General features: G+C 46.6%; 1 protein-coding gene across 1 annotated transcript in view; it reads right to left on the bottom strand.

Annotated features, from left to right (window-relative positions):
* The window catches only part of ELF8 (binding protein), a 100,855-nt gene that overhangs the window by 11,748 nt on the left and 68,727 nt on the right, over nucleotides 1-20,380 (bottom strand). Inside the window, exon 2 of the mRNA XM_086482754.1 lies at nucleotides 3,038-3,104. Within this exon, the coding sequence (XP_086338880.1) occupies nucleotides 3,038-3,104 (67 nt within the window). The remainder of the gene's footprint in view (nucleotides 1-3,037; nucleotides 3,105-20,380) is intronic.

Raw genomic sequence — 20,380 nt, 5'->3', positions numbered from 1 at the left:
TATGTACATATATACATATACATATATATATATATATATATATATATATATATATATATATATATATATATATATGTACATATATATATATATGTACATATATATATATATGTACATATATATATATGTACATATATATATATATATGTATATATATATATATATATATATATATATACATATATATATATGTACATATATATATATATATATATATACATATATATATACATATATATATATATATATATATATATAGCGTGAGGGCTTCTCGCATATGGGCTAAAATGGGGCTGCCATGTGGCATGTCAGGGTTAATCTTCCTCTTTGGGCGATCCAAGACTATAACAAGCTTGGACACTCCAAGAGAGAAATCAATAGCAACACACGAACAGAAACTTCAAAATCACTGAACTTTTATAGAGAAAGAGAGAAATGAAATGTTATATTAACGTCTTCAAAAGGCCAAAATGACCTATGAGACCAGAGCGTTACAATGTGGTGGATCTGATACAAAGTCAGAGTAACAAAATGAAATGACAAAATGATAAAATATAAATACTATGAAATCCTAAACTGGTAGGTGTGAACTAAGCAACTAGTTGGGATAGCTAAATCACAAGTCACAAGAGATCCAGCATTGGTCGCTAGTGGATCTCATCAATCTCCTCCATGGTCAGCAATCTGATCGGCGTCGTGTATGTTGGGCCAAAGTGATCCGAATCCTCTCATGTAGCCTCCATCGATGCTGGGTAGTCCTCCGCAGTCGTGGGCGTCTGGATCTCCCTAACTCAATCGCTCACTCGATCAGTGTGCCTCTGGTGTGAGGCGACCAGATCTGTTGTGGTAGTAGCTCCTCCGGGTGTCCAATATCTGCTCTCAAGAAGTCTGTGATGTGTCCCAGAGACTGGCTGGCCTCTCCTCGCATCAAGCTCTCTCTGTGTCTACGCAGCTCGAGCAGAAACAAACCCAGGTATCTCTGATCCTCGTACCTCATGACTTTGGAGAGTGGTTCAAAGCCCTCTCTGAACAAGCAGTGGAAGCGGCCTCATATCTCGTAGTAGACGGGGCAGTGGCATGTGTAGTGTAACTCTGTCTCAGGCTCCATGTCACACAGGGGGCATGTCCTGGCCTCTGTTGGTACTCCACTGTATCTCCCAGTCTCGATCCGCAACTGGTGTGAAGATGTGCGTACTTGGCCAATAGCACACCGTATCCCATGAGACAAGTGGGTGTCCATGTATCTGGGCCTTGTCACAAAATCGTTCGCTGTAAGCTGGAGAAGATGCTCTCTGTAGAAAGCCATCTTCGTGCCTAGCTCCTGTGTTGGCTGTATCCATGTCCTCTTGGTGTCTAGCTGAGTCAGGTCCTGGCGGATGAGCCTAGTGATCTCAGACTATGTAGTCAGGGAGGGTGCTTCCAGTGAGTACTAGAAGGGGGGCAATCTGTCTATACTGAACCCATGCGCCCGGAACCATGATGTCATCTCCCATACCAACATGTTGTATCTCCTTGCATGACTAACTGTCGAGACGACTCAAGGCAAGGCGGGCGTATCTGTCTCTGGGAAGTTCCCATATGCGGTGTATGAAGGAGACAGATCTTGTGAGCGCCTCAACCACTAGTGGGGGGGCAGCTAGCTCTGCTCGGATAATGGCACGTGGTATTGAAGCCTTGGCTCTATTGAGCCGCGAGATCATAGAGACCAAGGGCTTTTCCATGTCCCTCCATCCATCAGTGCAACCTGTCCTCCCATGATGATCCAATGAAGGCCCCCAGATCTCAGCTCCATAGAGCAATGCAGAAGCCACCAAAGTGTCAAAGAGCCAGAGCTTCGTCCGAGGCTTCTAAAACTGAACCTGTGAACACATCCTCTCCAATCTACACAATGCCGAATGGGCTCTGGTCAATCTAGTCTCTGCTGCTCTCCTCAATGAAAATGCTGGTCCACTAAAAACCACTCCAAGGTAAGTGTAAGCATTTATATGCTCCACCGTCTCCTAATCGTATGTGAATGCGGGCGCTGACCTCGTGATCCACTGTGGGGTGGTGTTAAATACAACCCTTCCTTAAGCAAACAAGGGGCAAGGGATGGGCTGGCGGGTTGGGGGGCGAAAAAGGGGTTTTTTTTTTTTTTTTTTGGGGGGGGGGGGGGGGGGGGGGGGGCCTACGATGGATAGCGCGCAGGCAAGGCTAGCGAGTTGCAAGGGGCGAACGGGAGCGGGAGGACGTCAGGGTGAAAGTGGGGGGGGAGGGGGTGCTACGATGGCTAGCAAGAGGGGCAACACGTAGGCAAGGCTAGCCGGTTGCAAGGGGCAAACGGGAGCGGGAGGATATCGGGGTGAAAGCCGCGGGGGGGGTGGGGGGGAGGACGATAAGAGCGCGCGGGGTGGGCAACGAACAGCTGCAAGCGTCCTCCAACAAAAAAAAAAGGGCACAAAGTTTCTTTGATAAAATATCCTATAAAACTTAGAAACGCCATCTTACTCCGTCTGCCGTCACAAATCAACCCTAAAAGTGAGGCGCATAACACAAATCAACCCTAGAAAGTCAGGTGTCCTTCTTTTTATAAGCCAAGGGATTGGACAAGTGAAAAGCCAAAGATCAGACAAATGAAAAGTCAAAGGTCGGACAAATGAAAAGCCAAAGGTCGGACAATTGAAAAGCCAAGGGTCAAGGGCACCCAAAAGGCTAGGCTTTTACCTATATAAAGCTCATGTTTAACTAATCATCATGCCTTAAGCCTTCTTGTAGGACCACTCTAATTCTAGATTTCAACTCCTACCCAACTCTAATAACATGAAGCTCTCTTGTAGCTACCTTGCTTGCAATATTGCTTCCATTTCATTCTTTAAAGGCTCACAAACCACCACATTATTGCTATCTCCCTAGCATAGAGCTATGTTGGAGACATCCAGAGATATTAACCAATGGTTGTATGACAAAATATAGAATTGAACAAACAACAACAAACACTAGTATCTATAAGCTTTGATAGAAAATATAAAAGAGAAGTCATTGATAATGCTTATGATACCTGGACTTGATCCCTCTTCCAGAATTTGTAAAAACTCCTTGATCTTTCCTTGTTTGAAGTACTCACGCTATAAACAAACCACAAATTTTTTGTAAGCAATGACATTGTCTTAACATGATCTTTATGGATTGACAAAGTGCACCACTCTAGACGCAAACTACACAACAAAAATGGATGAAGACAATATTCTTCTAGTTAGAAAAACACGATACCATAGATGACTTTATCTACCCATGCGCTCCTATGCTCAATGCTAGCATACTCAAATCGTCAAAATTGTTCGAGGATATAGCATCTATTAGCAGGGTTGTCATTTACGGTTAATTTCTTACCAAAAAGTACAGTGTATTACAATATATATCTTTGCGGTTTAGATTTGTGCTTATGTTTTTCAAAAACTACTAAGAACCATTTAATATCGCACGGTGTGTTGTATTGTACGGTCATTCATTATGATCATAGAGTGCACCGTATTTGTATGTTGTGGGCACTCGTACATCGTACAGAAACTTCCATGGTTGCTAGGAACCAATGACCATATGGAATATTCCTTATCAAACTGGACACAATTGTCAATATCACTACCAAGAGGGGTCCTTGGACCATTAAACACCGACCCAACCATATCTCTCAACCCTCAATCCATAACTATGTGCTTTAAATTACTAACAATACATCTACCCTAGCTTAACCAAATGTTAAGCACACAAAGGTTACCCTTCAACCATCAACAGTGATCACATGATGGACAATGGACAAACTCAAAGTCCCCATCCTCAATCAATTCGCGCACATAATGATACCCAATATATATATATATGATTGATACGTGCACGGAGCACTCAATTTTTAAAAAAAGGCCATGCAACTCTAGTTATTGCATTTAAGCATAGTTGCCTTTTGGACCTCCAAATACCATAGGAATCTCAAGCTTCCTTCCACTAGCCTCTTTAGACTCTAGTGCAACTCGTGGTTGCATCTTTCCAATCCTATAGAAGATCTCAACCCCTAATAAGACAATACCTAGAAACCATAGTTACCAGGGAACAGGATTCTAGGGGTGTGGAACGCCGGAACAGCGTTCCGGAGGTGGAGGATTGTATGGAACGGCTTGGAACGGCTGGCCGTTCAGGACAGCCTGGGCCCTTGCCAAACCGGAACGGGGCTGCCAGAACGACTCGGGAACGGCTGGGCAGCAATCAAAAATGCCAAAATTTGGGGGCAGAATTTTCTTAAGGAGTCAAGCCTACATGAAAAACATTTGCCATTGAAGATTCGAGAATCTCCCGAGTCGTCTCAACTTTCAAGTCTACGAGGCTCAAGGGTCAAGCTCTCTTCTTCTCCCTCTCCCCCCTCTTTCTCACATAATCCATGGCCTCATACTACTTGTATTTAGACAAATAGAGCTAAAAATTGCATTATTTAGATGTTTTTAATGCCTCCCGTTCCGCTTCGTTCCCGTTCCGGACCCCTTGGGCATTCCCCCGTTCCACAAAGAATTGGTCGCCGTTCCCATTCCGCGTTCCGGGTAACTAGGCTAGAAACAAACTTCCTAGAATCAATAGCTCTATATGCTTGATACGTGCATGGTGTTGGAGTTATGGCATCTCTCTAGATTCACCGGTCGGTCCCGGTTTCTGCCGAGGACAGGTGATACGGAGTGCGGGCTGTTTTCTGGATGTACCCACCATCCAGAGTTGAGGTAGTTTGCTCATGTCTGGATTTTCCAGCCATATGTAGCTTTCGGTTTTTGGTTTTGTCCATGGCCATGTAGGCCCCTGTAGCCCTGGGATATTTGATCCCAGCCTCGCCTATTTTTTCCCCCAGCCCTGGTGACCTCTCCTGCCCTATATTCCTCTTTTCCCCCTATTTTCATAGGTCGTGAGGGCTGAGATCTAGGTCAAGCATTTTACCTCAGGTAGTATATATGAGGCAGGGGGGCATCTCTGAGCTGAGTAATGTGCAGTCCAGAGAGGGCACCCCTTGTGGGCAGACCTTGGCCACTGGCAGCCAGCCATATGGGGGGGCCTAATCTGTGCTTTTGCAGGCCCCTTCCCTAGCGTTCTTGGACCTTGGTAAGCAGTTGGCCAGCGTTTTAAGGCCTTAATGGACAAGATGCGAGCAGATTCTGAGCAGCGGGCCCTTCACATAGGGTGACGGGAAACAGATCTCCCCCTTCCAGTGTTCCCCTCACAGAACCCCATTCCATGCACATCGTCATCAGAGGCAGTGCACTTTCTAGTTTGTGCCGAGAGCGGAGATTTCCACCGTCTCTAGAGGGCAGACATACCGGCAGCCTTGACGTGTCTCTCCCTCTCTCAATTCTTTCTTGATGCCAGGAGGTGGTTCCAGCCCTTGTTAAGGCCGTGTCAATAGCCTTGTGTACAGGAGCAGATAGCAATTGTGTGTACCTCAGGTCTATCCATTCTGGCATGTCATTTCTATGCCGGACCACCCTTGGTCACTTGTTTTAGAAGTTTGTTATCAGCATGGAGAGCTTGCAGACCATAGGGCTGCGCCCTCAGCATTACAGGACTCGGGGCAGTATACAGCAGGGCTGCTCCTCCAGCAATACAGGTTTCGGGTACGTGGACAGCAGGCCTCTCCCACAGTGGGGGCCACTTTCAGGTTGCAATCAGCGCCCTGAGAGGGCCTATCGGTATCGCAGGCCAACCCAGCTGGGGGCTGCGTGTGTTGTTCCCTTACAAGTGTTGAATCGGGTGCAGACCCGTTGGGGCTGCATCTCTTGTCTTTGGTGTGGAAGATACCCTGCGCCCTGCGGGGTAACCTTTTTGGCAGCGAGCTGACCCAACTCAAGGGGGGTAGCCGGTTGTATGCTGGACAGTTTTGGGCAGGTTCAGTTGCATGACAGCGGGCGCAAGGCCCTTCATCATATCTTGTTCTAGTGCTGATACCCACAGTGGGCTGGAAATGTGAATGTACCCGCAACTGCTTGTGGATGACTGATTCTCAACCTGGTCTCAGCTGAGCCAGAGTGTCGAGGTACTTTTGAGTATTTGGCTGGTCTCTCGAGTGGGACTCGAGCCCCTACTTTTGTATGTCAGTTGAAGGGTGAGCCGTGTGCTCCGAACCCCTATTTACTCCTTTTTGGTAGAGCCGTGTTGGCTCCCCAAGTCGAGGTGAGTTACCCCTCACTCGCAGTGGTTATTACTTCTCCGCCTGGACTCAGCCGAGCCAGAGCGTCGAGCTATACCCGCATCGCCAATGGAGGCCAGGAGCGCTTCGCCAGTGGAGGCCATGATCGTTTCGCCAATATGTAAGCCCCATACGAAGGCAACCTTTGTGCTTACAAACAAGCGGATAACACAAATGGAAAGGGAGATGAAAGAATGGAAAGCAGAGACGGAGGGATGGTGGAAAGAAAAGGCCAACCTTCTTCAAATGTTTCTCAATGAAGACGCGCAATGGAAGAAGGAGAAAGAGGACTTGCACGCAGAGCTACAAGCACTTAAGAGAACAGGTCACAGCCCTCAAGCGAGAGCTTGCGGGTAGAGTAAGCAGTGGACTAGAAGAAGGGGAATTCCAGCCCTCGGTGATAGAGGAGATCAAGGTCATCAAGGAGCAGGTACAGATGATCACAAAGGAGGAGAAACAGAAGGTGGTAAAGACGTCTTCGTAGATGGATGTGATCACGAAGACGCAGAAGAAGGCGGATGAGGCCGAGAAATGGATAGAAGTTGCTAAGAAAGGGAAAGGGAAAGAAACCACATCTGTCCCCACTCCTACAATCATCAACATGACTCTAGAAGAAGAGCAGCGAAGGAAAACTAGAGCCTTGCATATAAGAGTAGCCGGTCTAAAAGACCGAGATATGTGGAAGGAGAAGTCGAAGAACTTCTCCGCATGATGGGTAGTGAGGCTACTCATACAAAGGCATGGAGGGTAGGAAAGAAGACACAAGGCAATGGGGAGACTTCAAAAGGGAGAACTTTAATCGATGACCTCACTCTCACACAACTTGCGCATATGAGAGAGGTAATGCCAGAGATTCAAGCGGCAAGGGAGAAGGGAAAGACGGCCTTCTACAGAGATGGCCGGGTGGTGATTGTAGAGCGGCGCTCCACATGACGGTGCGAGACCCATGGAACCACACTCAAAGTTGCCACCTGGAATTGTAATGGATCTATGCGCCTTGATGTGGGTGCTTTTGAGGATAGTTATACGGGAAGAGACATCGTCTTCTACTCTCAGACACATCAGGCCCCGGGGCAATCTATGCCTAACATTAGTGGATATGGATGGGAGACAGCCTGTAGACAGGAGACACGATCAGAGCATAGAGGGCAGGGCTCAAGAGGAGTGGCAGTGTTATTCAGGGAGGAGTGGCAACCATCGATACATATAGCCCACAGGGATGAGCAAGCTAGGTACATGTGGGTGAGATTGAGAGCAGAGACAGGCAGATATCTTTACATTGCTGTTTGCTACTTCCCCGGAGTACATCAGTTTATGCACCACCCAGAGGACAACCCCCTTCTCTTTTTTGGATGATGACATATGGGAGTTCTCTAGAGATGGTGACATCATCATTCTAGGGGATTTCAATGCTAGGACTACCCATCATTAGATAGTATTTTATGATACTTCAGAGGAGATGTTGAGAGAGTTGGATGTTGCAGAGACGGGCCTATCCAGACTATCACAAGATGGAGAACACACAGAGTATGGACGACACTTGATAGACATGGGGACTGCACATGGATTGGCCATCTTGAATGGCCTACAGAGATTTCCCGTTGCGGGCATGCTTTCCCCACAGACATGGAGCCAACACAGTGGATTATGTCATGGCACAGCCGAGCCTCATCTCTAGTATCCAGGATCTCACAGTTGGACCCAGACCTGTTGGTGTGGAAGTGGACCATGCTCTTTTTTTACTTTTTACCTTTTTGGGCTAGAGCCGGCAAGCCAGCAAGGAACTGCCTTTGCTTCGCGTGCACGCAAACGAGTCAAAGACAAGTTATCTTGCGGACTTGCCGACAAGGGGAAAAGCGCCTCCATGCCGTATCGTGGCATGTCAACGAGGAATGGAAGCAGATTTCCCCCTCGGGGGAGTAAAAAGTCTTTTCATGCCATGTTAGTCAGTCCATGTTCCCTTGTTAGTCACGCCACCCGAGGGTAACGTCGGGAAATCACCAAACGAATTCAGTGATGCATTTAAGGACCAAGGCTGAGAGAGAGGGACAGACCCTTGTAACTCACAGACCGTGTTGAATCCTACCCAGGTACTCCAGGATTTTTGCCTGGTAGAAAAAGGCCCCCGTCCAGCGGATGTCCGGTAGGACTGCCATACCCAAAGTGGGCGTCGGCTCAAAGGAGGCATCCCGATCCGGCCAACCATGATCACCGAGGCCCGCTCGGAAAGCCCCAAGACCATGTTAGGCGAGACCGCACCGTACGCAATAACTACAAGCCCTACGAGCTTCAAACACCCTCACGGGCCAGAGCATTGTAGTATCGCGGTACAGCCCCGCAGAGGAATGCTACAACGTTATCCGCATAGGCACTCCTCAGCTGCGGTCCACGACGACCATTATGGGCCCCACGAGGGACAACCCAACCTGGCAATCGCTTTCCGCTAATCTCCCCTCCTAGGAGTAACACTTCGGTATCTTCACCGCTAGGATTGTTTAACAGCCGTCTAGCATGTTCCAAACAGGGTCGTATTGAGCTTCTGAGATTGTCCAATTCAGGGCACTGTACCAACAGGTGCGTAAGTGACCTTGAACCTTCTTCCATTCCGCACAACAGGCAAGTCCTCGACTGTGTCCGTTCAATCTTATCCTTAAGCATTAAGCCATCCACTCTTGCTAGTAACAAGACTTTCTCCTCCATCCCACCGGGGTTCTTCCCAATGCTCTGCCTAAAGAGGTATCCACGTGTGTCCTCATACTTCCTCTCGATATAAGGATCAAGGGAGACACATTGATGTGAGTGCTCCCAAAGCTTCCAGCTCTCCTGTCTTGCGGTTTCAACAGAAGCGCCGTTGATATACCTCTCCCCCCAAAACTTTGTCCTTTTACACCAAGTCCACTTCTTGAATTGGTTCCAATCTGGTATATTGTTAACCAAATCTGCAATCCAAGTCTTTAGACCTGCGTATTTGGTAAAAGCTCGTACCCTCTGTCCTGCACAGTAAGTTGGTACGGGGGGGAGCCCTAACTCCCGGTGAAGAGTTGCTGCTGCCACAGAACTCGACTTCGCGGCCTTACCGACTACCCACCTCATTCCAGTTGCTATAAGCGTCTCTAATGGGTTCAAATTCCTCATGTCATGTGAACCCATAATCTCCGCTCCATAAGTCGCCACTCGGAAGACGCACGCCTTGAGAAAGGCCAACCTTGACCACATCGGAATTTTCTTAGAGCACAGAAGATGTTTATGGGCATACAGAGACTTACGTGCACTTTCAATCCTATCTTTAAGGATAGTATCGATCGAGACTTCGCTGTCTATTAATATGCCCAAGTATCTATACTCCGAAGCTACCTGAATCTCCTCAGGCCCGATGTGAGGCTTGAAGGCAATAAGTTCCTCAAGGTCCCCGTTGAACACGATCGCCTGGCATTTCTTTATGCCGAACTTCATCCCCCACTTCTCCGCCCAACCATGCAATCTATCTAAACTAGCCTGCAACTCCTCCTTAGACTCCGCAAATAAAACTAAATCATCTGCAAAAAGCAGGCCTTGAATCTTCAGGACCATCTCTTTCACACACACTACGGGCAGCAGCCCCTACTCGCTACACCGTCATGCGGGAGACGGACTCTGTATACATAGATGGGATCTACAGACGCCTATGCACAGAGGAGCCAGGGCGACCTCTGGAGGAGCTTACTACTATACTCACACGGACACTACATGATGCAGCAGCAGAGGCATACCCACATATCCGGCCTGAGCAAAGACGCCGTTCAGGGAGCATGCCCCAGAACAGTTGGTATGATGAGGAATGCCGGGACGCTAGAGCTAGACTTCAGAGGGAGGTGCTTTTGGGGGACATCACTCACAGACAGTCACAGATTGACTTCCGTCGCCTTGTGCAGCGAAAGAAGAGGGCATTTTTGGCTCGCCTAGAGCAGGATCTATACCAACTATTCTTGAGTCAGGACTCACGTGAGGCATGGCGGCTCTTTCATGAGCACTCCCCCCCCCCTGCCATCACTTCTATAGAGGCATGGGGCCAGTATGCATCATCTCTGTACACAGTTCCTGAGCAGTCCCCCCCTTCCCAACCCCCCCGATCCATGCCCACACACATGTGCTTTTTTCACCGCTGAGATGGTGAGGAAGGCCATTGACAGGATGAGGACTGGGAGAGCATATGATCATGATGGCTTAGTGGCTGAGCATTTCACGCATGCCAGAGATTTACTAGCAGAACTTCTAGCAGTTATGTTTAACCGTGCCATCTGTGAGGGCTTGCCTGATACTTGGAGCCTATCTACTATTGTACCTATCTTCAAGTCGGGAGACCCTATGGAGCCTGGGAATTATCGCACTATCATGATTGGACACACATTGGCACGATTGTACGCATCTATTCTTGAGCAGCAGTTGAGTAGATGGGCAAAAAGGGAGGGGATACGCGCAGCCGGGCAGGCAGGTTTCAAGCGGTGTTTTTCTACTCTTGACCATATCTTGATACTCAGAGCCATAATTGAGGAGGGCAGATCGCATGGGAGACGGATCTATTGTAGCTTTGTGGATTTCCGCAAAGCATTTGACACGGTGCCCAGAGCTAGATTGACGTGCAGATTACAACAGATGGGAGTACCCACAGAGCTCATTTGGGGGGGTCATGGCATTATACAGGTCAGTAGTGGGGCATGTACGCACCCCAGAGGGTCTATCCACACCGGTTTACTCCACTATTGGGGTGAAGCAGGGCTGCCCGCTCTCTCCTACTCTATTTGGTTTCTATGTGGATGAGGTTTCTGACTACATTGAGAGAGATGGTGATAGAGGTGCACAGCTGGCAGGGACATGGATTCCACTATTGTTATATGCTGATGATATTGTGTTGATCTTCGACTCTCCGGAGGGGATGCAACGTCACTTGGATGCTTTGCATAGGTTTGCCCAGGAAAGTGGTTTGTGCGTCGACCTTGGTAAAACCAAGGTCATGGTATTTAATACCACCCCACAGTGGATCAGGAGGTCAGCGGCCGCATTCACATACGGCCAGGAGAAGGTGGAGAATACAGATGCTTACACTTACCTTGGAGTGGTTTTTAGTGGGCTAGCATTTTCATTGAGGAGGGCAGCAGAGACTAGATTGACCAGAGCCCATGCAGCATTGCGTAGATTGGAAAGGAGGTGTTCACAGGTTCAGTTTCAGGAGCCTCGGACGAAGCTCTGGCTCTTTATCACTTTGGTGGCTTCTGCATTGCTTTATGGAGCTGAGATTTGGGGACCTTCACCGGATCATCGCGGGAGGACAGGCCGCAGTGATGGATGGGAGAACATGGAGAAGGCTTTGGTCTCTATGATCTCGCGACTCATTAGAGCCAAGGCTTCAGTACCACGTGCTATTGTACTAGCAGAGCTAGCTGCCCCCCCACTAGTGGTTGAGGCGCTCACCAAATCTGTCTCCTTCATACACTGCATGTGGGAACTTCCCAGAGACAAATATGCACGCCTTGCACTTGAGTCCTCTCGACAATTAGCCATGCAGGGAGATACAACATGCTGGTATGGGGAGATGACATCATGGTTTCAGGCACATTGGTTCAGCATAGACAGATTGTCTCCCTTCCAATACTCACTGGATGCGCCCTCTCTAACTCTTACACAGTCCGAGATCACCAAGCTCAATCGCCAGGACTTGACTCAGCTAGACACCAAAAGGACATGGATACAGCCAGTGGGCACGAAGATGGCTTTCTACAGATAGCATCTCCTCCGATATACGGAGGATGGTTTTCTAACGAGGCCCAAATACATGGACACCCACTTGTCTCATGGGATACGATGTGCTATTGGCCAAATACGCACATCTTCACACCAACCGCGGATCGAGACTGGGGGATACAGCAGAGTACCAGCAGAGGCCAGAACATGCCCCCTGTGTGACATCGAGCCTGAGACAGAGTTGCACTACACATGCCACTGCCCAGTCTACTACGAGATACAAGGCCGCTTCCATTGCTTGTTCAGAGAGGGCTTTGGACCATTCTCTAGAGTCATGTGGTACGAGGATCAGAGATGCCTGGGTTTGTTTTTGCTCGAGCTGCACAGACAAAGAGAGAGCCTGATGAGAGGAGAGACTAGCCAGTCTCAGAGACAGGTCACAGACTTCTTTAGAGCTGCCACTGGACACCCGGAGGAGTTACTACCACAGCAGAGCTCGTCACCTTACACCAAAGGCACATTGATCGACCGAGCGACTAAGCTGGGGGGGTCCAAACGCCCACGACTACGGAGGACTACACAGCATCGACGGAGGCTGCATTAGAGGATTCGGATCACTTTGGCTAGACTTGCACGACGCCCAGTCAGACTACCGACCATGGAGGAGATTGATGAGATCCGCAAGCGACCGATGCTGGATCTCCTGTGATCTAGCTATCCCAACTAGCTGTTTAGCTACTTAGTTCACACCTAGCAGTTTAGGATTCCATAGTATTTTATTTTGTCATCTTGATACTCTTGTTACTCTGACTTTGTATCAGATCCACCACATTGTAACTTTCTGGTCTCATAGGTCGCTTTGGCCTTTTGAAGACGTTAATATAACATTTCATTTCATTTTATCTCTCTCTCTCTCTCTCTCTCTCTCTCTCTCTCTCTCTCTCTCTCTCTCTCTCTCTCTCTCTCTCTCAGGCTGATTCTATTACTTGAAGAACGCCCAAATGGTGCCTATTCTGAGAGCAAGTACATCACTATTTACATAGCACACCCATAAGCATCAATTGGAAAATTGTAAAAACGAAATACAACTAGGCACATGGCATAATTGAAAAGACTGAAGGCCAAGGGAAAAAAACTCTCCAAAAGAGAGTAAAAAGTGCCCTGGCAGGTAAGTGGAGAGGGGATGTCAATAGCCTCTCAAAGTGTTGCTAAATTGGCTTTATTTGACAGAAAGATAATTCTGAATGAATTATTGGATTTATAAGTGAGAGGGTTTTCTCGCTTGGAACACCAAGAAAATAATTCTATATAAATTATTGGAATTATTGGAATTTTAAGTGAGAGGGTTTTTCTCACCGGAGACATCCGAGTACAGAGTATCCCTAGTGCGTCATTCAAAGTAATGACAGGAGCACTGTGAAAGGGAATATCTGTAAGGCCACCAGGAACGGGTACTTCTGATGTGTCACAACGGATGGGTAACAGGGAGCATCAGTAAGAAGTATCCGACCATCCGAGAACGGACATCTCTGATGCGTCATAGGATGGGTGACATAGAGCATCGTGAAGGGGATTGTACCGTAAGTTCGGTAGGAAAGGACTAGGTGATGGGTATTCCTGATGCGTCACAAGGTGGGTGACGGGTGCATCAGAAAGGGGATATCCATAGTCGAGAGGAAATCCGAACTGGAAAAGAGGAATACGCATAAAGACGCAAGCACAAGAATAAGATGGGTTCTGAGAAGCTTTTCTTATAAAACGGAAAATTTTAACGAGTTTTCCGGGAAGAGCAAACGCTTTCCCGTGAGGAATCTATGTCTGCATTGCATTTGTGCATGTGGTTGCATCCGGGGACGCCTGGGAAGTGTTGTGAAAAGCATTGTTTTAAATTTATAAGGTTTTATTGAGTTTTTGGGCAGGTTCAGACCAATTTTAAAATATGTCGGCCGCCCACTTAATAAGTGGGCGGCCACTTAGAAAATAAAGCAACGAAACCAGCCAGCGAATTCTCTCCCCCTATTTCCGGTAGAACCTATAAAAATTTTAAAAAAAACCCGAAAAAAATCTCTACGCGAGCAACTATTCTGTCGTGGCCAAGGAGCTATAAAAGCATATGCCCTCACCGAAAAGGAGTTACCAACGTCAGCAAGAAAAGACCCTGCCACCAGATAACGCAAGAGATCACGAGACTACGAAGCACGGAAGTCGCTTTTCCCACGCAAGAGCGACAAGTATCTATTGTGGATTCGCCATACGAATTGTTGTCGCTTGTTTGCGTGTGTGTTTACAGGTACTTCATCGCGAAGGAGAAGCGAGAAGGCTTCGACCTACGCTTGGGAGTTTGGGGAACGGAATTCAGAAATTGTCTGCGAAGTGTCAACTCCGAGTACAGACGCAAAAAGGATTGAGAGCTCGTCTCTCGGATTTCCCTTACGAGAAGAAACGACCATCGAGTCAGAGAATTAGAACGGAGGGGTTTTCTCCGGTTCTTGTGCTTGTAAAAAGATTCTCCCTAATAAAGGATTCTCTCTAGGGGGGGAGACCAGCCCATCTTCTGGTCCCCAGTACTATGTCGATCTTCTCACTCTCTATCTCTCTCTCTATTTATTTCTCTCTATATCCTTTGGCTTCAGTATTAAGTGATAAATTCTATTTATCCGAGTATATTTTATATTGTTATGCGCTCCCGTTTGTGACAGTGGTATCAGTGCATGGTCTACTCTCTTTCTCTATAAAGGAGAACGACTCTGGGAAGATACGGGAAGAAGCCATGAAAAGCCAAGAGAGAGGTAAGCAGGCGGAACCGTAAGTCTTGCAAGGAAAAGCTTGCAAAGTTGGGAAAAAAAAAAATCTCTGCAAGAAGTCAACAAAAGACTTGGGATTCTCTAAGAAGGCGACAAGAGCATGACACTCAAGAACGTAGAGAATTCAAGGAGCGGAATGCTCAAGATCCTTCAGAATCCAGAAAATAGAACATCAATCCAAAACCATAGTCATGAAATCCATTATTCCGGGAAGGATATGAAGGTCTTTAGACCTCAGAACCTGCCGATCAAGTTTGATACTTTTGATGGAAGGGAAGATGTCTCGAAAGCTACCGCTTTCATTCGACAGTATGAAGTTGCCTTTGCAAACGGCAATTTCTAAGAAGCGTCGAAGCTGAGGCATGTGACCAAACACCTCAAGGGGATTGCAAGTACTTGGTGGTATACCAAGGCTCTGCAAGGAACTTACAACAAGACTTGGATTCAATTCAAGGCTGAATTTTCCGACAAATTTTTTTCCTCTACGCTTTGAGGAAGGCATCCAAGAAGATTGGGATCGGTTTGCCCAATAGGAATACGAGTGAGTCAAAACAAGTAGTGGTTCACTCTTGCCAAGGTAGCTCCACTCTGGACCCTCTCTGAGGGAGGAAAGATGAAGAAATTCAACAAAGGACTTTTGCCCGAATTTTGTAGACGCATCTGCATAATACTTTGCAGCAGATGGTGGAGTCAGCAATAAAAGCTGAAAGTGTATACCTTAGTGTACATAGTATACAATCCCCGCAGTGGGACAAGAACCATTGAGCACAGAAACAACGAATTTTTGTTACCTCTCCTCGAAGGATACATTGCTATCCGGAGAAAGTTTAGAGTAAGGGAATTCAATCTAACTCCTGAGTGAATAGAAGACCCTCAAACTTTAAGTGAGAGGGCAGGTCTTTGATCAAAGTTAAATCTTTGAGGAACTCATCAACTACGTATTGCTTTTATATTGGAATTAGGGTTGCAGAGAAACACACACAGCTTGGAGAAGACGAAGGAAGCTCAAGGCACACAATAGAGAGTGTGTTACTTAGTGTGCAATGGAAAGATAGATAGCCCTAGAGTGATGGGCATATATACAATGCACGGCGGAAAAAACCTCCTAAAGAGGGAAAAAATGCCCCGGCGGTCCTAGTGTGTTCACACACATCACTACCACATGTATATGGTAACAAATCCCCCCTGGAGTGATGCGGTGAACAAGAGCTGGCACATGAGTAAAGGGAAGTGCCATGCCCTGAGGACAGGATCAGTCCACAAAGGGGAGTAAGCCCAAAGCTTTGCGGAAAGCTTCAAGCTTCTCACGAGACAATGCCTTTGTGAAAAGATCTGCAAGGTTGTCCTGTGTTGGCACATAAGCCAAGTTGGTCTCTCCTGCTGAGAGCCTCTCCCTGACATAGTGGTAATGCACCTCAATGTGCTTTGTGCGAGCATGAAAAACTGAGTTCCTCGCAACTACCAATGCGCTCTGACTGTCAGTGTAGATAGTGTTGGCAGTGTCCTGTCCAACACCCAAATCAACCATAAGGCATTTGAGCCATACACACTCAACCGTAGCTGTGAAGACTACACTGTACTCAGCCTCACAACTCGAAGTGGCCACAGTAGGTTGCTTCTTGCTCAACCATGATATACATGAACTGCCAAGCATGAAACAAAAACCACTTGTGGACACTCGCGTGTCAAAACAACCAGCCCAATCTGAGTCCGAAAAAGCATGTAAGTCTGGCGGCAATGATCCCCCCTTGGGATAAAACAAGCCAAGATGTAAAGTGCCACTAAGGTAGCGGAAAATCCTCTTGACAGCCTGCCAATGCTTAGACCCTGGGCTATGCATAAATCTGCTGACCTGTGAGACTGCAAACTGAATATCTGGCCTCGTGTTGGATACATAAATGAGGCAACCAACAACAGTTTGGTAAAGAGTGACATCAGCAGGATCGCCAGCATCATGTAGACTCAACTTCAAACATGTTTCCATGGGAGTGGCAATAGGTTTGCAATCCTCAAGTCCAAACATACATAGCAATGTCTCTATGTAACTTTTCTGACACAAGGCAATACCACCATCACACTGCTTAAACTGTATACCCAAGTAATGATGCAACAGCCCCAAATCTTTCATCTTGAAAGTAGCATTCAAATCAGCCTTAAATTCAGCAATATGTCTCTCATTTGGTCCAGTGATCAGCAAATCATCAACATAAAGAACCACGATGAGAAATACATCACCCTCACGCTTTACATACAATGTGCTTTCTGTTGGACTGTTACGAAAGCCTTGTTTGACCAAATGAGTGTCAGCTTTCTAATACCAAGCACGAGGAGATTGCTTCAACCCATACAAAGCCTTGTTACATTTGCACACTTTGTCCTCTTGTCCTTTTATGACAAAACCGCGAGGCTGCGTTACATAAACTTCCTCAAATATGTCACCATTCAAGAAAGCAGTAACAATGTCTGATTGATGTACATCCCAACCAAAATGAGCTGCCAATGCACATAGAAAACGCACAGTAGTCATACGACAAGTGGGAGCAAAAGTTTCTTCAAAATCTATGCCTTTTTGCTGTGCATAACCCTTTGCAACAAGTCGAGCCTTATGGCAATCAATCTCACCATCCGGCTTTCGTTTCAACTTGTAAACCCACTTCGTACCAATGGCCTTTTTGCCAGGAGGCAAATCACATAAAGTCCATGTGTCATTTTCTATAAGTGCATCATATTCTGATTGCATGGCAGCCATCCAATTTTCTGAATTCTGCGCTTCATCAAAAGACAGAGACTCCTCAACATCATGTAAACTAGACACAGCCAAAGCGTAACAATCTGATGCATAAGATGCATGGCGAGAGCCTGAACGAGTACGACTAGACAAAGGTGCATCTAATTTACTGTCACGCAAAGTGTGCACCAGCCATTTTGGCATACCTCTAGCCTGCTCATTTTCAGCCCTTTCCTCATCAAGTACATCATGTACATCTGCATCAGTAATAGGCTAAAACATTTTCAGAAACCCCCATAGGCTGTACATTTGCCTCATTGGAACTTACATTCGTATTTCCACCACTGAAAAGAGGCAACAAAGTGTCATAAATGTCCTGTGAGCTTACCTTACTGTCTCTAGTACATGACAGCAAGGGCTTAACAGAATCTTCCACAAACACTACATCCCGAGAAACCAGAATACGTTTTGTTTGCGGATGATACAACCTGTAACCTTTGCTTTCAACACTATAACCAACAAAAATACATTTGACAGCCTTATCATCCAATTTTCTGCGCTGCACTTGTGGCACCAAAGCATATGCCAAACAGCCAAAAACACGCATGTGCTCAATAGAAGGTTTTCTATCATGCCATGCTTCATATGGAGTAATAGACTGCAAAGCTTTCGTAGGACACCTGTTAAGTACATAAGTGACACACATGATGGCCTCAAGCCAAAAAGAATGCGGTAAAGCTTGACTTTTGACCATACATCGTGCCATTTCCGTCAGTGACCTGTTTTTCCTCTCAGCAACACCATTTTGCTGAGGCGTATAAGACACTGTACATTGGTGTTTTATCCCACGACTAGCCAGAAATGCATTAAATTCATGAGACATATACTCCCCCCCTCGATCGGGACGAAGGGTGCCCATAGTACATTTCGACACATTTTCAGCCATAGCCAGAAATTGTTTGAAGCACATAAAAACTTCGGACTTCGCTTTAAGCGGAAATACCCATGCATGCCTGGAGTAATCATCAATGAAAGTCACGAAGTACAGGTAATTGCCCAAGGACGGAGTTTGCATGGGCCCACAAACATCACTATGCACAAGCTGCAACCTGCATGTGGCCCGAACTAAACCATCCTTTGAAAATTTAGAACGCTGTATCTTACCCAAAATACAGCCTTCACAAACATGTTTGACAGGTGCTTCAAGAGGCGGCAAAGAAGCAACCATATCAGATTTCTGCAAACGCAACAAACTGGCAAAATTCAGATGACCAAAACGTGCATGCCAAAGTTTTGCATCTGAAATAGCCCTTGAATCTGCAACAGCATTTGCAAAATTTTGTCCACACTTGTCATACAAAGTGAGCTTATACAGCCCACGGCACAAAAGCCCAGATGCAACAATTTCATCACTAAAACTGAGATCATGAACTGTACATCTGTCATCCACAAATTTGACTACAAGTCCAAGTCTAGCAAGTGCGGATACAGACAAGAGATTCTTCTTGATCCCAGGTACATAAAGTGCATCAACAAGTGTGAAGGAACTGCCATTAGCAGCAGTGAGCACAATCTTTCCAACTCCCTGAACTGGATAAGAGGCGTTGTTGGCACAAGTGACTGAATTCCCATGAGGGACGGACTCGAGAGAGGTAAACAATTCACGATGTGAGGTAATGTGCTTTGTAGCACCACTGTCGAAATACCACACATGTGAATCTGCAACAACTGACAAGCATGCATCATGGACAGCAGGATTGTAAGTGCACTCTGCGCTAAAAACCCATTCTGCATCAACATCAGCAACACAATCTCCTTTCACAGAAGACTCAACAATGGCTTCATTTGTAGTGGAACCAGCATTTGCAGTGGAACCACCCTCTTTCTTCTTAGCCTCTTTGGCCTTCAACTTAGGACACGACTTGATCAAGTGATCATTGGCTTTACAATAATGGCAACGCATCTCAGCAGAAGCATTAGGAACATAATTTTTGCCACTCGCAACAGAACCATAAGAAGTGGCTGCATTAGTGTTACCACCCTTTCTTTGAGAAGCAATAAAGGCCAGTTCAACTCCACGCTGCCTAGTCCTGTTTTTTCTAGAAAGTGACTCTTGCAACAGCAATGTGCATAATGCATCAAACTTGACAACTTCAGGATTTCCTTGGGTCATCAGTCTCCAAGTACTAGCAAAAGTCTGGTAGGAATCTGGTAAGGCATCAAGAACAGTCTGCACAAGGGAACTGTCTGAAATGACTTCACCTGCAGAAATAAGTTGCTCATTGATATCCTTGACACTAGCAAGGAAAGTGTCCATATCATCTTCCTCATGCATAATCTTCGACTCCAGCTCTTTACGCAGCAAAGCAATTTTAGCCTCATTGCCACAGACAACGCAATCAATGCATGAGCCTGCGCATCCTTAACATCCCAACGAGCTTGTTCTGCCGTAGGCAAAACAACTCTAACAGCTGCAATCCTTGCAGCAAGACCTGCAACATCCTCAACATCGCCTACATCCTCAGAACCAGGACGTACATCAATGCCCTGCACAATGTTCCAGACACCTTTTGACACAAGAACATGTTGCATCATATAAGCCCACATAGGGTAGTTGTCCCCATCCAACCTGTCCTCAGCAGCAAACACCTTGAACACATCTGTGTTGTTGTCAGCCATGGTAAATGCTGCACTTGATGTGAAAACTGCCCGAAAATAGGAGAAACGGAGCGGGAACAACCTGTGCTATATAGCACAAACCGTAGAAGACTATAAGGCACCTGTTATGCAGAAATTGGCACTGACAGAAATTCTGCACAAAATGACGAAATAGCCTGTGCAGTACTGCATGTAGTGTAAACGGAGGCCGAAATGAGCCCAAATCAAAATTCTAAGCAGAACGCTCGCCAAAGCTCACTGAAATCGGAGAAAGTGAGC

Source organism: Adiantum capillus-veneris, chromosome 15 (assembly GCF_014529385.1).
Source record: "Adiantum capillus-veneris isolate H3 chromosome 15, ASM1452938v2, whole genome shotgun sequence".
NCBI classification, from domain to species: domain Eukaryota; kingdom Viridiplantae; phylum Streptophyta; class Polypodiopsida; order Polypodiales; family Pteridaceae; genus Adiantum; species Adiantum capillus-veneris.
The sequence above is the reverse complement of the archived record's forward strand: the minus strand, read 5'-3'. Positions and strand labels throughout refer to the sequence as shown.